This window comes from Nilaparvata lugens, chromosome 5 (assembly GCF_014356525.2).
Source record: "Nilaparvata lugens isolate BPH chromosome 5, ASM1435652v1, whole genome shotgun sequence".
Taxonomy (NCBI): Eukaryota; Metazoa; Arthropoda; class Insecta; order Hemiptera; family Delphacidae; genus Nilaparvata; species Nilaparvata lugens.
The window spans coordinates 17010065-17028191 of NC_052508.1; the positions used below are offsets into that span (position 1 = coordinate 17010065).

The 18127-nt window shown below is 34.3% G+C and overlaps 1 protein-coding gene across 1 annotated transcript in view; it reads right to left on the reverse strand.

Moving 5' to 3' along the window:
* Positions 1 to 504: 504 nt before the first annotated feature.
* The window catches only part of LOC111053104 (nesprin-1), a 47828-nt gene continuing 30205 nt past the window's right edge, over positions 505 to 18127 (reverse strand). Inside the window, exons 15-23 of the mRNA XM_039429394.1 lie at positions 17384 to 17587; positions 16243 to 16431; positions 15127 to 15311; positions 11506 to 11680; positions 10178 to 10378; positions 9357 to 9491; positions 8341 to 8604; positions 4752 to 4804; positions 505 to 2456 (exon numbers count right to left, since the gene is read on the reverse strand). Coding sequence (XP_039285328.1) covers positions 2240 to 2456; positions 4752 to 4804; positions 8341 to 8604; positions 9357 to 9491; positions 10178 to 10378; positions 11506 to 11680; positions 15127 to 15311; positions 16243 to 16431; positions 17384 to 17587 — 1623 coding nt within the window. The 3' untranslated portion in view covers positions 505 to 2239. The remainder of the gene's footprint in view (positions 2457 to 4751; positions 4805 to 8340; positions 8605 to 9356; positions 9492 to 10177; positions 10379 to 11505; positions 11681 to 15126; positions 15312 to 16242; positions 16432 to 17383; positions 17588 to 18127) is intronic.

Below are 18127 nucleotides of genomic sequence, written 5' to 3' on the forward strand. Positions count from 1 at the left end.
TTTGATAATTCAAGAGATTTAATCGTAAAAGCTCATTGACAATTATTCAAGTCGAAATGGGGGGGGGGAACTACAAACATTTCATTGCCTGTTCATGTTAGCCATCTACTTTACAACGAATTAAAATAGAAACGAAATGAATTGAGAGGAAAATCTAACTAATTCTAACTGTTATTTCTTTGTTCTATTCGCTTTTTAATCTCTAGTTGAGAAGGGTGTTCGTTCGGGTATAATGTATCGAATCGTTGTCTGGTACACAAATATCTTAGTTATGTATAGTGTTCCACTCCTATACATGAACAGTAACATTTATGTTTAACATTCACACATTAAGATCGCATACAAATAATTTAAGTAGCCACCAGAATTCAACCATACAGTTGAAATTTTTGAAGAAAGCGCATGATCAATAATACAAAATTTGGTAACAAAAATATATATTAAACATTATAGAAAATGTAGAAAACTATTGGTAGACTTAATTATACAACTTGAACTAGCTTATTTACAGCAGGCCGGACCATGCTGGCATGGACTGGCTGCATTGTAATATCTTCAACATCTTACTTTATTCATTTAGTAACTTTATAAGCTCATATCCGTTATCACTGGGCCGAAATATAATTTAAAACAATAAAATACTGTACAATGAATTAATGGAAGAATAAAAGTTTTATTGACAAAATAAATTCATAAATTAGTCAGATCCCAACGACTGTAAAATGGTCTTAAATTAATTCACCCACACCGTAAAACAATTATTAAAAGGACGGAGCAAAGAATCTAAATTTACAATAAAAACAGATAAAAATAACTGCAGTAATATTTTCTTTTCCAATAACCATCCAAGAAATGAATAACTAGACCCAGGCAATTCTCAACCCAATCACAACCATTAAATGGAAAAATTTCATTCTTGCGACTCACAATCTGTTCCAAAGTATAGCTTCATCGCTGGAAGATGAATCACTAGCAATATTTGCCTAAGTAACTACAATTGTAGGAATTGACATAATATTAGGATTTAGGAAGAGCTGAACATCGTCTTTTTAACGTGATGATTATTATCCTTCGATCCTTCGTTTGGATTTTCTGGATATTTACAATAATTGAAGATCAAAATTACAGTTCAATAATTTGCTTCAAACGCATCTTCAAGCTACAGCAATGATACATGAGATAAATTCATCATGATTCTGAATATTCACAACAGTAATGATCGGTGAATTTTGATAACAATATTTGTTTCAATCTCATCTCCTTTACATGTTTAAATCAGGTATTTTATACATGCTTGGTACATTTCAGCGTAAGATACTCTCATTAAATATTATAAATAAGGTTGTTAGATGGATGTCGACTGATAAATATTTATCCATGTTAACAGCACAAAGTTAACAATATGATGTTTTCAAATTTACTTACACTTATAAGATAATAATTGATCTCAATATTTCAGAAAGTTCACATGTGTATTGCAATGTTTCCAATTAGTAACTATTTTATTTCGGATTATTTAATCCGATTAGTAACTTTCTAAACATAATTTAAGTTTTGCAACTTTGTAAGTTCTTGTCAATTATCCCTGTAATATATAATGCATTGCATAACAATCAATATCTTTATGATTTAGGGAGCTCATCTTTCAAGCTCAATTATTTAGGTTGGGTAAAGTGCCAGTCAATTGTTTAGAAGTAGTCATTGATGTATTTTTGATTACATTGATGAATTTTTGTTGTCAATGATGAAGTAATGTTAACATCAATTGTTGTAATCAATCAATTATTGTTGTTTCCATCGATGAAAGGTTGTTTACAACAATGAATTTTTGTTGTCATCGATGAAGACTTATTAACAAAGATTAATTATTTTCTCTATCAATGAATGATTGTTGTCATCGATCAGTTCTTGTGAACAGTTCCTGATCGATCAGTTATTGTGTCATCAGTTCTTGTGAACAGTTCCTGATCGATCAGTTATTGTGTCATTAGATATTGATTAAATTGTGAACAGTTCCTGATCGATCAGTGATTGTGTCATCAGTTCTTGATTAACTTGTGAACGGTTTCTGATCGATCAGTTATTGTGTCATCAGTTCTTGATTAACTTGTGAACAGTTCCTGATCGATCAGTTATTGTGTCATTAGTTGTTCTTGATTGACTTGAGGAAAGTTCTTGATCAATCAGTTAATCAAGGATTAACTAGTGAACGATCCTTGATCGTTGATTTCTTGGTCGTTTAGACGGGCGGAGGTCCATTGTCATATCGCAGCATCGGTTCCAGACTTCGCGCGAAATTGTTCCTGAGGAGACAGGAGTAGTCGTCCTCACTGACAGGCACGAGCGTCGCGACGCCCAATAGCAGCAGCATCAGCGCCTGGATGGGCAGAGACGCGCGCAGCACGCGGCCCAGGAATCGGTAGCTCCTTGTCAGAACGGTTGTGTCAACTTCGTCCCTGTTCAACACAACGAAAACGTCCATTAGTGAAACGGCCAACAACATAATTATTAACTATCATTCACTTACAATTACCAGTAATTTGTTGAGAGACTTTGAATGTCATTTAATTTGTTGAGTGACTCATAACTGTTCAAGTTTGTCAATTTCAAGAGTGTCGTCAAGTTGTATATTGACAGTAATAATTCAGGGTCGATGTCAAACGAGGCCACCTACAGAAGCCACCGACTCTTTTGAAAGCACAGAAGCGACAGGCGACAGTTGAGGACTCTTTAATTTTTGCACAGCCCCGACAGTTGAGTACTGCGACCGTAGAGGACTGAAAATCAGTCCTCAAATGTCGCAGTCCTCGAATGTCGCAGTCCTCGACTGTCGCGTCCCCGTTATTGACTATCATTTACCTATTATTAACTCAAACTTATGTGACTTTGAAGTATTGTTTATATTTATGGTGTTATTGTTATAAGTGTCCAGTTTCGTATTGACAGTAATAATAATAACGGTTTTGTAATGTGTCTGGCTCAGGTCTTTTGTTAGAGTTTTGATCAATTTTAGTTTATTTTCATATTGACAGTTTCATATAACTGTCAACAAAGATCGGCATAATTGATAAGGGCCGAGACACACTAGGTTGTTTTAGACAAGTTTTAGTCCTTTCGTGCCGTGCCGAACTCGTCTGTAAAAACACCTAGTGTATCTCAGCTCTAAGCCTGTAATTAGTACGAATAAGTAAAAGGAAAAGTTTGTTGAAATATTAACTCAATTGCTGAAAGCTAATAATCTTTTGAATAACGGTACCTACTAATTTTAGTCGAACGTATTGGTAATATCATAGAAAAAATGAATAGGTAGCGAAGTACGTAAGTACTTTTACTATTCTAATTCTATTATAGGTTATGAATATGGTATATGAATATAGTAATATTCAGTAGACTATCTCAAGGAACCAAGTAATAAGTTCATCGGATACTCTCGGTACAGAAGTTACTCTTGTATTCAATGTTAAGGTGCGTACAGATTTACGCGCCGCGAACATGAGCAATTCACTTTTAATCAGCTGATGCCAAGCTTTTTATATCTGTATCTTACCGTTTCTGTAAAAATACAGTTATAGTCAGCTGATTAAGAGTGAATTGCTCATGTTCGCGGCGCGTATCTGTAAGCACCTTTACATAATATAAGTTCAAGGGTACCTACTTCAAAAAACAACTTTGGAATTCGTTTAATTAACATAGAATTGGTTTCATATCGGAACTCAGTCTATAGTGGCCTATTTAGTATCAAGTAAGCAACACGTATTGTTTGTCTAGTGTTTGTTTGTTTGTCTTCTGTGTGAACTGTTAGGAAGTATTCAGGTGTCAGTATCGTATTGTCGAGTTAGTTCGAATGTCCAGTCAAATATTATCTCCTCTAATAATGTAAATATGATCTTTACGAGAATAATTAGTTGATACATCGTTGAGCTACATCACTTACATTCATATTTCTAACAACTGACTTACAAGCAACTCACGTCTTTGTAGGGTACTTGAAGGAAATTAATAGTTGGTAGGCTATCACTAAATTCAAAGAAAGATTTCAATTTATACTACGCTATTGATTTTATAATATAAAATGATTTTTACAATTATGATGAGCCTACACTAGATAAACTGAATGAATACATTCCTATCTCAACCCAAAATCTATTTAGAATGAAAACGGTGACAGTAGCCTACAATATTGAAGAAAAGTTGATGGATTGTTATGAGATAAAACGAACATGTGTATTAATAAGTAGGCTACAGTGAACTGGTATGAATCAATCGATACTGATAGACAAACAATAATATGCAATTGATGTGGATGATTTCAAGTGATTGACTCTGAGGTAATAGTAAGTAGGCTACTTTTTACAGCAACTACATAATCATAATAATGCACTAGACTTGATAGTAGATTACTCGCTTAAAAATGAATCATATCAAGTACTTCCCTACAGCATATAAAATGTAATACTGAAGTAGCATGTAGCCTACTAAACTACTATGTTGACAGTAGATTATTATTTTCATTCGTATGAAAATGAATCATATCAAGAACTTTCCTACTGTTTATGAATTGACTATAGTACTGAAGTGGATATGTTGATAGTAGATTATTGCACCAAGATGAACATTGTCACGAATTATGGTAACATTATTTAAAAATAAGAATAACTATAATGAGTTGGTGCAAAGTGAGGGCTAACGTAAACTACGTCATACTAGAAAAACTACTACATTAAAATAAATTGAAAAGAAAAAATATTTACGTTGCAGTCTGCAGATCAAGGCGAGGAGCACCACCTGCTGCTTCGTCCAAAAGCTAAATAGACGAGGAAGAAAGAAAAAGAAAAAGAGAAACAAATTACTAAAGTGAAATAACGCTGCACAAACACACACACACAAACAATTTAGACTACAAGTGAAGTAAATTATAATCTTTATGGTATTTGCATAATCTTTACTGGTAAATGGAATTTGCAGATATTACTTAAGTAATGAACAAAGTAAGTATTTATACTCAATAGCATGTGCTTGGAAAAGGTGCGTACAGACTTTCGCTCTGCTCCGCAATCGAACGTCACTCGAGCAGATCGATTGATGATCGACCGGGGAGCAAGAGTGGAACGCGAGAAGAGCTAACATCTCCCGTAACGTTCATGATTGGAGCGATTGCGGAGCGAGTGCGGAACGTGTTGGAGGCGCGTATCTGTACGCACCTTTAGGGCCAGCACGTGAATTATGTATGGTTCCGTACACTAGAATATGCAGGTACCGTACTCTAGAATATGCAGGTAAGTTACGGCAATTGATTTTTATATTCTATAAATTTCTAAAATTTCAATGTGAGAATCACAGGAAGGCTTTAAAAATATTTGTGTTAAATTGTTCATCACGAACATATAAGTCCATAAATATGGAAATATGTATGTAATATATACACAGCACGACTGTGTTGGAATATTTTGTGAGCTAGTTGAACTCCGATTTACTCGTAGTTTTGTAAATATCAATTGAGTAAATGAAATGGATCCAGTAAAAAAATTGCCATGTTTCTTAAAATGCATAAGATATCAAGAAAGCATCATAGTTCAAATAAACAGAGAAAGATAGAATTGTTAATTCATAGAAAGAATCGTTTATAATAAATTACATATAATTGCTTTATAGGGTCAACTATATCTTGTCTATTTTAGTGAACAATGAAAATTAAAGAAATAATATGGCAAAGTAAAGATTATGCAAATATATTATCAGAATACTTCAAAACAATAAAAAAAAACTAACTACGCTCTAAGGTGCAAAGTGATCTAAGAATAAATACAGTTCTATTAATGTAGTTTGATACCATTTATCATATCATCAGGTACCAAGTGAATTGATTAAAAACTTCAACATACATGGTATTGTAGATAATAACCACCTCAATATTTTCAATAATATTGAAATCACTTTCTTATAATCTGACATCAATTGAAGAGTAATCAAGTATTTGATAGCATACTAGTTGATAAGCATCACTTTTTAGCATGAACATGATCCTTCATTTGACCCACAAGATACATTTGATTAGTGTCCTGTCCTTCACAAATAATATATGCAATTTGTGTTGTACATCCAACAAGAAAATCTAGTTTGAGTCACGTAGCGGTTGAAAAAAACTAGTCTACTACCTCAAAACAACACTTTCATTGAAAATAAAAAATGTTTCTTTTGAAATTATCTTCAAACTTGCTAGATTTTTAAATAAATATGGACCTTTCAGGTGAGTTTCATTGATAAAAAAGTATTCTTTCCCAAATTAAATGCTTCAATACTGATGAGAAACATCTCCTGTTTTCCCACATTTCCAGCTCAATTACCTTCAATATGCATAGCTTGAATTTATCACAAGCATTCTTAAAAAAAAATTGATACAAAATCCTTATTGGGACTATTGTAAACAAATAACAAAGAACAGTTTCCTCCTTATTACTAAATATGTTCTTGAGTCATTTCTTCAGAGAATATATAAATGAAAATAATTACATTCTTCTATAAAATAATAATTCTTCAGATTTCATTGAGTATTGAATCAAGTAGATGGGAGCTATTTTTTCATTAATTGGAAAGACATAAGCAAAAAACGGTTCCCTTTTCCAATTATTAAAGCAGTCCTAAAATTGTGTTGTAAATCCATTTTTCCACTATTGATTTGAACTTAGAATTGAAAACAGTATTCAGAGTCTGGAGATAACCATCAACAGGTCTAAAGTCGTCACTGCTGAGAAGAAAGTGTTTCTATTTTGTGTAGTTGAGAAGTTGATATTGTGGTAATTATTCATATTGAATAAAAAAAACTAAGAAATTGAGTTTTAGTTTATCAGAGATTGACAATGGTGTAATAACCGAAACCGATTTTTCCAATTATCAATAAATCAGTGGTTTTTTGACAATTTCTTAGTCTTTTTCATTCAAAGTGTTTCTACTTGGAAGTTTATGTTTAGCTTCTTGAATAAATAGAAAAATCTTGTCTTTAATAAAATGGAGATCAAACATATATCGAATTTAGAAAGTAGTATAGATATCTTATTGAAATATAATCCAGCTCGCCCCTGAAGTAAGACTGTATATGGTATATACAGTATAGAGTATATCATAATATACATAAAAGACTTATCGAAAATTGCCTTTATTCTGTCAGAGAATGTTTTGAATAGCTCTAGACTCCTTTTGTTCAAGAGATTTGTTGTGACTTATGCTTAATTACTTTGACTATTACTTAGTTACTATTTATTAAGGCTGTGCAAAGGCTAAAAATAAACGGTGATATTTTTCAAAGTTTTTCGATTTGTATATTATCAAGTTATCAAAATTAAAAAGTTTTTTTAGGGAAACATTGTTTTTTCGATCATTACTTTTTGAGATATGAGCGCCTAAAGATTACATCTTTGGGACAGAACATTTCAAATTTGGTAAGGGATAAATCCATGAGATCCAGAGATAAATTCTTCATGGTATTGATTATTGAATAAAACAAAAATTTTTAAATATCAATTTTTGACAAAGTTATTCAATGTACCAAAAATACCTAACTCAACCAAAAGTTATTTTTGGCCATCTTTAATAAATTGAATAACTTTCTCAAAAGTTGATATTTTCAGAAAATTTTTGTTTTATTCAATCAACAATACCATCAATAATTTATCCTCTAAATCTCATGGATTTATCTCTTACCAAGTGTAAAATGTTCTGTCCCAAAACGTTAATCTGTAGGCGCTCATATCTCGAAAAGTAATTATTGGAAAAAATGTTTTCATGAGAAAACTTTTTCATTATGATAGCTTGATGATATAAACATAGAAAAACTTTGAAAAATATCACCAGTAGAGAGTTTATTTTTAGCCTTTGCACAGCATCAAATGCTAATATTTGCCAATTCTGTTTATCTTGTTATACGATTAGTAATTAATGTTCAAGTTTTATTAAAGAGAAGTTCAATTTAAACAGTATAATTTTTCATTTAATTTTTAGCATTGTCAGTTCTTTACATTTGAACCAATGTTACATTTGAACCAATGTAAAGAACTGACAATGCTGAAAATTAAATGAAAAATTATACTATTTAAATTGAACTTCTCTTTAATAAAACTTGAACATTAATTCCTCTGACTGTTTTTATTTCATTTGTTTCTTTGACGTTTGTTATAACACTTTGTGTTCTATGACAATAGAGGCTTTATAGATTGATTGAACTAACAATTTTTCTCAAGAGATGAAAATATGAGTAATACTTTGTAATAGAAAGGACATGAAGCAGCGATTGAAGCTAACCCCTAGTCATGCACTTATTTGAGCGGCGGGCGGGCGACAACTTACTTCACTAGCGAGACTGTTCAGCGGTATGTTCCGGGAGACAATGGTGACGAGCTCGGAAGGCTGATGGCCGAGGGTGGCGCCCAGTTTCAGCACATAGACGCCGGTCAGCCGGATCAGAGAGTGCAGCTTCAGACGCAGGTTGGTGAGGTTGGCACACACGTCTTGGCCGCCATCTTGGGGACCGGTGTTGCGCAGCACGTGATTGGCCGTCTCCTGCAGCGACATCACCTTCGGCTCGCATCTTTCCAGATCTCGATGCAAATCCTAGCCGAGGAAACAAGAGATGCAATCAGATTACAATCTTCATATTGAATTTTTATGATACGATAGATAAGAACAAGTTACAAATTTCAACTATCTTGGTAATGATGTAACATATTATGATATAGATATTGATGTGTACAATAAAATTTCGAAGTTCCAGAAAATATGTGGCACCATACATAGAAACCTCAAAAATAAAACACGACAAGAAACGAGATATTGATGTGTACAATAAAAGTTCGAAGTTCCAGAAAATATGTGGCACTATACATAGAAACCTCAAAAATAAAACACGACAAGAAACGAGACTAAAGTTGTATAATACTATTGCAGTTCCGACTATCCTATATGGAAGTGTGAATTGGATTCACACACGGAGAACGGACAGTCGAATTCAAGCTGCAGAGATGAGGTTTCTGAGATGTGTATTTGGCTGCACTAGAGTTGACAGAATCAGAAATACTGATATAAGGCAGGTTTTATCGGTTGATCCTCTGCATGAGAGAATTATACAAAATAGACGGAACTGGTGCAGTCATTTGGATAGAATGCCACCTGGATCTCTACAGTGAAGATGATGTTGACGATAGATAAGATCACAATAATTATTATATATTATTTGGAATAGATATATCAAATAATATAATTTATCTCAGTTGGTAACACCCACCAATATCATATTAGTCTCTCACATTACAATAATATTATTACTATCATAGTATCAATAATACAATGAAGAAGAGGTTACTCACTTTGAACTTGTTGTACTTTGCTTGAATAATCTGTCTATCCTCAGCCAAATCAACTGGCTCTGTCATACGAATTGAGTTTTCAGTTTTTTCCAACCAAGCTACAAGATTCATTATTGTCTCGTGGAACTCCTCGTTCTGAAAAAAATAATAAATTTATTAATGACCATGGAAAGATATTAATGGGATAGAGAAGCAATCATTCAATGAAGAGCATTAAAAAAAATAAATAAAATTGCAGTATTGTAAATCTATAATTTTCCACTATTAATTTAAACACTTTTGAAGAAACAATTTTAAGGTGGGCCGTCCACTAGAACCGTTTTCGTCCGAACTAGCATCAGCCGAAAACTACCGAGCCAACGATCCCCCCAAAAAAGAGGAATAGATGCTCGTCCATTGCAACAGGTTCATACGGTCGTGCACGGCCGTCTCCGGACGATCATTTTTTTGATCCGAATTGAATGGGATTTTCCGGCTCTATCCGGCCGAACTAACTAGTCGAGCTGAGTCAACAACTAGTGTTCCTAACCCACAATTGTTCCACAGTCTTCGATATGGATTGACGAAGACGGTTCCAATGGACGACCGTATTCGGCCGAGTTGACGGCCGGGAGAATCGACCGATCCAACGGCCGAACGGATCTGTTAAATACGGTTCCAGTGGACGGTTACCCTAAAACCTTCAGAAGTATTTTTAGTTCAAAGTTACGAACGAATGTTAAAAAAATTATTAAATCAAATGAGATAGAATAAAAAACTTCGAAGTAGGATGATACAGATAGCAGAAATGGATGTTGTAAAGTATGAAAAGTGTTAGTTACCTCCATGAGTGCAGTCTGCAGCATATTCTGCCACCTGGACGACTCGGCGCACACCATATCCCAGCGATGGTTGATCCTCGCCAGCCTCTCTCTCAGCTCGCTGGCCTTCACTTCGTCCTCTGTGTGTTCTGCCAGGTGTTTCCCCACTATGTTCAGTGACACCACCAGACTCTTGTGGCTGTCTAGATTCAGGAGCATCTCCTGCACAATAAAATCTCCAATTAGAATGAGATTATACGTATACTTATTTCTAAATTGTTTATGAATATGAAATGAGCCTCATCATTGAAATATAATATTATTAAAGTGTGATGAGGACCTAACTGCAAATCACAATCATTAAATCAGTTACTGGAATACTTCTGAGTGGTTCAACAAAGCAGCTTATCTAAATTTTATTTAAATCGTTTATAAAAGGCAGGTTTCAACATAAAAAAAACTATTTCAGAATTTACAAGTTTTTCAATCAATGGAGTACAAGTTAGAATTCACTCTGTGATCTCAAATCTTCAAATTAATATCCATACAATATAAATTGAACTCTTCTATTTTTTAAAATAAATCTCAACAGGATAAATTAAATTTAAAGGTGAGGTAACGATTAAGAGAAGAAAAAATTATATAAAAGGAAGAAAATGAAAGTAAGGCATTCCCAAAAAAGTTTCGTTGCAAATTGAATTCTTTGTTGATTAATATAAAATCCTAGATTACTTTCAGTATGACAATCAAAGAGAGTGTAGGAATAAATTTATTGGTAGATTAGGGCGAGGCCACACAAGCATTTTTCAGAAGAGTCAAGCTGTCCGACTGGCTGAATCGAGAGAGCTTCCTGTCCATAGAGTTTCCTCTCGATACATCAACCCAATCAGCCAGTCAGAGATCTACCTGCCCTGCTGACTTGTCTGAAAAACACTTCAAGAAACAATTATTATTAAACGAATATATTATATTATTTTATTAATCCCAATTCATTCCTGATAGGGTAATCATTCCTGACCGGCAATTAGGAGGTGCCAGGTTTGATTCCGTGCTGACAAATAATTTTTGTATAGTAGCGCTCATCGAGCGAATTTCCATCTAGCTGTTCACCCTGTTGTCAATATTTGTAGTAACAGAAGTCTTCGGGGTGATTTACAGCATTTAATAGGGATTTTCGTTTAATAATGATTATTCATTAATTAGCATGTGAATAAATGCAATTTCCAATTTATTTCCATCTGTAGACTTCAAGAAACGCTCAAGTGGGCTCGCCCTCATATTACTATCATATATTAAATTCGAATATCTTATGATTGGTGATTTATAATAATTAATGAAGAATGGATTACCCATAGATCTTGCACGGTGTCTTCGAGTTGTTCAATGTTGGTGGGAGGTGTGGCTGGGTAGAGCGACTGAGTGGCCTCCGAGTGCTGCAGCCACTGCTCCAGTCGCCAGATGTCGTTCTCCAGCTGCTGCCAGTTGCGGTGTGAACACAGGGGGCAGGTCAGTCGCGCGCTGTTGCTGCAAATTTCGACAAAAAAATTGGTAATTTATATTGTATTTTCTTATATAACAGTAGCATTTTTTAATAGTTTCCATTGTCCAATAATGTATTTTAACAGGGCTACTTGAGTTGTACAATTATAATAGAAGTAACTACTGTACAACCATTTTTGAACTTTTTTGCATAAACACTATTAGTTTCAGCACAAAAATGACATGAGTGCTGAAACTAGTAGTAGGGTTTATGTAAAAAAGTTTAAAAAGAGTACTATAGTTATTTCTATGGATAATAATTGAAGTTTCAATTCTATTTTTTCATAAATATTATCAGTATGAATGATTGTGGATTGAGCACTGTATAAAGAGATGTAGAATTTTTCAATGATGAAGGAAACACAATATGTTGTATTTCCTACTGGTAATGTTTAATTATCACAAAACTCAGGGTTTCAATGCTTTTATAACCTTCCGGTAGTCGCGCCCTAGTCAATCACACGAGCAGTCGCATGTTGTAATTTTTATAACATCCAATTTTCCAAGTGTTATGTACTCTGTTTACTGTCAAAACATATTAATTAATTGTATAATTACTATTTCCATCTTATTGGATTATTTTACGCCTATAAACATTTGGATAATTACCATTTCGAAGCCCAAAAAGGTACACCAAGCAAAACCATTAAAATTCTGTGTTCAATATTAGTTCGTTTACAGTCCCTGTAAACAGTCTTTCCCTATTATAATTATGCACTGTCGCGACTAAATGGCACCTAAAGACTTAACCATTGCTCGGTTGATACTGTAACTCCGTGGAGTGATGGGGAGAAAGTTTTGGAATGCATAGGTGACTCATTCACAGACACCACCGCATTCAATAGTTTTGTGCAGAAAAAAAACGGACACTGGTGTACAGTTCACAACAGCGCGACTGACGGATGGTCAAGGCATCATCTTCAATTGGATGTTGAGTTTAAACTTGAATGATTGTGGATATGTGGATCGCAATAACTGTATTTTGAATAACAATATTATGTATTACAAGACACATTGATTACATCGTGTGATTTTGTAGGAACCGAAGCAAGGATAAGAACTTACAGTTTGGTGCATAATTGCATTAACAGGAACTAAAAAATGTGTGAGAATGTGCGAGCAAGAATACTATAGTTTGAATTATACATCAAGTAGGAACCCAAGTTGGATTCCTACATATCAGTATCGGTATAGGTCTGCCATACAGTGATAAAATAATCCTCATGAGTTCGAATGAGACTATTCACAATCAGCCCGGCCGAGCGAGTATGAACCGTCTCATTAGAACTTATGGGAATAATATTCTCAAAATATAACGAAAAAAGTTTATAATACTAATACCGATATGTGGGAATCCACCTTCATGAGATGATTTCAGTGAGTTCATTTACATTTAGGCTGCGTACATACGACAGAAACTGAAGCAACTTCTCTAGTTTCACATAAAATGATTGGAAGATATATGGTGCGACTAACAAAAGAATTGGAATTTATGGACATGGTCCAGTTTCTATCAATTTGCTCTCTTCATATACACGCAGACTAAAGGTAGTAGTAGTGAAATGTCTTCATACATGTATTTCAGGTTTCTCTAGTATTGCTTCTCAGTGAATTTTGTGCATTTGTAAGAATTAGAGAGAAAACACAAAATTGGAATTAAATTTATCAGAACAAAAACTCATTCCAAAGATAAGCTTACAATAGTAATCTAACAACTACTCAGTGCATTTATAACTCCATAATTTTGAAAATTATTGTGGATGCAGCCAACATTTTTAAGATACTGTGCCAACTAACAAAATATATGAAAATCCACTCAACTGTATACAATAAAACGTGTATCCTGACGAAAGACCAGACCTGTTGAAATCATGTTTTATACAATACAATGGAAATTATATTATTACTATGTTGAAATGTCTTATCAAAGTTAATATTGAGAATTTGTTACATTATATATATATGTGTATTCGCTTAAAAGTAATCAATATAGATATTCCAGAACTTCAAACAACTTTCAAAGAAGTAATAGCTTCAAAAGTAAGATACTAGTAGAGCAAACTAATTGTTGCATGACAATGTCCGGATAACTGATAGCCCGGAAAATCGATTTTCATTCAATTCTACCTTAGCTCTAAAGTGTAGACGTAATTACAACTTTACATTCAGGCCTACAGTATTTACTAGTACGTGTTGTATAATAATATGAATTCACAAACTAATTAAAATACACATCATGTTGTGTAAATCAATTGGGTTTTCAATTCTATTATAGGTCTATTATTCAGCAGTTGTCGGCATGACCAGTGGTCATCAGGATAACCGATGTCCGGATAATCGATGCTCTAGTGTAGTAGTATTTGAAGTAATAATATTGTATGTTAAGATAACGTGGAAAGCCTAATTCAGGATAGATCTAGTTTTAGGAAGCGTAGGAGATGTAATAGCTAATCTTCCATAATGTAGGTGATACATTAATCACTTCCCATCATTTAACCCATCCTGAATCAGTGGCGAGGCGTGGAATACTCCACCGGTCATCGCAGCCCCCCCACTCAAGTGGGTACAAGTTCCTCTTCAAGAAAATATTAGAAATGCTAGCAAATTGTTGACTTTTGAAGCTTTTGGAGTACCTGGAAATTTTCCTCTGAAATCACATACAAAAGGCAGAGAACTGATAATTCTCTCCAATTTCACCTCTTGTATAATTTTCAGTGTATCCTCACTACCAACTTTCCCTTACCAATTCTCACTACAACTGGAATTTCTTTCAAATAAATAATACTGTTTTCATCTTCCACTTCCTCCATGTTTCACACTTCACATTTGCTAATTCATGCACATGAAACACTGTAAAAAACTATTACTTAATCACACGAATAAGAATAACCTAACTTTTAAAACAATAATACAGTATTTCAAATGCGAAAATTTCCGTCAAAGCTGTGTGTGTAGAGACTGTGGTTCGTGGGGATGAGGAGAACGCAGCTACCGAAAACTCCCGACACAAGCCGAGAACGCGCGAAGCCTAAATACATCGCAGCCGGTTGCGATGTATTTCAAGCATTATCCAAATGGTCTGTAGCCAAGGACTGGAGGGGGACTGGAGTGATCCGCAAGCCTTCTGCGCTTCATATTCATATTGAGCGTCATACTCATCATATTCTTATCGGTTTTTTTTTCAATTTTGGAGTTTTTGAACATAATTTCGGGTTTTGAAGCCTACAAATTTAAGAGTTAAGATTATTTTAATATTTTTAGTCAAATTCCTCTACTCATCGCTGCATCAAACGATGACCGGACGCCTCACCACTGTCCTGAAGATGAAACCAAAATACTAAAACCAATAACTAAAGAAGAAACCAAAATATATAATTTTCTATTACACTACTTGTATTATTTGCAAAAAGAAAATTGTGACTAATACAAACCTCGATTCTTGATTCTGGCGTTCCTGTTCTTGAACCCTGGACAGGAGAATATCCAACCGGTTGGACAGTTCGTCGACTTCAGTGACGCATGCGTCGTCTGCTCTCAGGTTGCACTGCTCTTGGAGAAGGTGGCACAGATGTTTGGCAAGCTCCACACTCGATTGGCACGATTTCACTGCTCTTATCTGTTTAATAAACAAATATTAGGATTTTTAAACAACAATGTATTCCAATTTTCGTGTAATAGTAGCTTGATGTGTTGGATATCATAGGAGGATAGTTGGATATTGTGTTCCATATTGCAGGAGAATACTTTAAAATTACCACTAATCAATATGTTTCCATAATATTAGTGAGCATATCCCAAACATAATTCCCATGAGTTTTTATGGGACCATTCCAACTGAGCCCGGCCTAGCAAACATGAATAGTCCAATTGGAGCTCATGGGCAATAATATTTCCACTGAACCGAACAAGTTCACTTTTTATGCTATTTGGAAATCCAGCTCCAATCTTAAAAATTTATAAAGCTTAAATTGAACAAGCTCGATCTTCAAAGTTTTAGTAAACTCATATTTTTCGGTTACTTGAATTGCAGAGAAGCTCTGGGAGAATCTGAAGCTCCTGGTTCACCGTCAGTTTGCTTTCTAATTGGTGTGCTTAACAACTTGAGCTTTATTCAGTTATGTGCCTATTTAGTAAATAGAGCCTTACTCAATTAACATATACAGTACAGTTTTAATTCTATTATAAAATATTTCTCAAAATAGTAATAATAATAATAGTAATAGCGAGTGACCTGGCTGGCTCAGGTCTGGTTCAGAGTTTTCAGGTCACACCTGATAAATCTCAGGACCTCTGACATGACTTAACGACTGCTTTTAGACAGCCGAGACCGACAACTTAATATTTCTCATAACTTCCATCGTTTTTCAGTATGTTTTGAATCATGTGAGCCACAGATTGAAGAGAGACAACTGATAGAATTGATTGCATGAAATACTTGAACGATTCTAAAATGCAACATGGAGACAGAATGATGATCAATGGAACAAATGGAACAACTTTCAGCCGAAAAATATCCGATTCGGATAATCGAGTAACCGACTACTCACCATAGATTTTCCAGCGACAGGCTGCATCTTCTGCAGTTTGTCCAGGTTGTCCTGACTCTCCCTAATGGTGGCCCTCAACTCGTGCAGGTAGGCGTCTTGCCTCAATACAGTGACCGGCAGAGTATTCACTTGAACCGAAGAGTCCGTTTCGAATCTCAACGTTTCAACTTGCACTCCTTCGCTCACAACCTGAAAAGAAAAATAACAGTAATAGAATTCATCACATAGTCTACTTATGAGATTTCACTTCTCAATATTGCTACGATAAAAAAACGTAATTTAATCTCTCTTTATATTTATTATTTTATTAATAATTTCATTGTATTTTGATTCATACAATACAATCCCATCATTAAAATGATAGGGAAAGAAAAAATAGGGTAAACTTGTGCTATTCCTCTCCCAAATTTAGATAAGGTTACACATAGTCCAAAATAGGTTAAGTCTTGTTGTTGTACACTTCACAAAATTTTCACATTTTGAAGTACCTATTTCATTTTATTGTGAAGTATTTTGAGCAAACTTGCAATTTTATGTGGAAATAAATTCAATTGTATCATTTTAAGGCTATGTAGTGTTAATCCTTCAATTATCAAAATGTACCTCATTCATATAATCCATGTCTTTAGACATTGTTGTTGTATGAATTGGAAAGTACCTAACAGCTTTGTGCTTAAGCTTGTTGTTTTTTCCTCGGGTGTTATGTACTCAATGTAATAAATGAATGACTAAAGTTGTGAAAACATGAGTCAAATAGAAATGAATGTTCCACTCTTGAATCATTCAAGTATTTGAATATAATTTATTCGCGATTATTCATGAATCATAACTAAGGCTACGTATATCAATTTGAAGATGTGGATGAATTATCATTGACTAGCAGGTACCGTAATTTGAGCTCCGCAAGGGTCAAATTGAAAACTTGACAAACTGAAAACTTGACCTACTAAAATATCGAAGAATTGAAAATAGGCCTTTAACCATACTCGGTAAATAAAGAATCAAAATGAAAAATTTTAAGATAATCACTACAGTTGTCCAGACATGATGATGCGTCATTCGTGGATTCCTATCCCGTATGTTTATAAGCCAACTTTTTTCTTCATTATTATATATTATAGATAATTTTGTGAACACTAACCTGTTTTTTCTTCAGTTCTTTTTCACACTCGATCTCAAACGCTTCCAGACGTGTTTTGAGGTCACCAAAGATATTGTGGTACTCTTGCATCATCAGCTGAATTTCGGTCACATCAGCAGAGACACACGTCTCCAGCAGTTCTTCACCCGAAATGTCAGCCAACTTCATCAACTCCTCATGACTGCGCAGGTCTGCTCTCAAAAGCTGGAAAACAACAAAATACAAGTTGGTACAACAAAAAAACTAAGCATAAAGCTGGATTCGCACATAACAGTGACAGTTAACAGTGAAAGTATCATTCCCATAAGTTCTAATTGGAGTATTCACACTCAGCCCGGACGAGTGAGTATGAATAATACCATTAGAGCTTATAGGAATTATATTTTCACTGTTCACTGTCACTGTTGTGAACGAATCCAGCTTAGAACACTATAATGCTACTATGATAACGGAGTTGAATAACTGCAATATAATACTTGTTGAGAAATTATAAAACCGTTTATATCAATCACAAGTCTAACAGTTGGATACAAATCCATCTATCAAATTTAACTGCCGTGAAATGGCGTCATCTAACGGTAGCAATGAAGGAGAGCCATGAACGGATATGACGAAAATATGAAGACTTTTCAATCGTAAGGCGATTGAATGTAATAAAAGTGAACTGAATAAAAAGAATAGACGTTTTCCAACCACAGATTTATTAAAAATCGAGATACCGGTCCCGGTTGTTAGGCTACACCA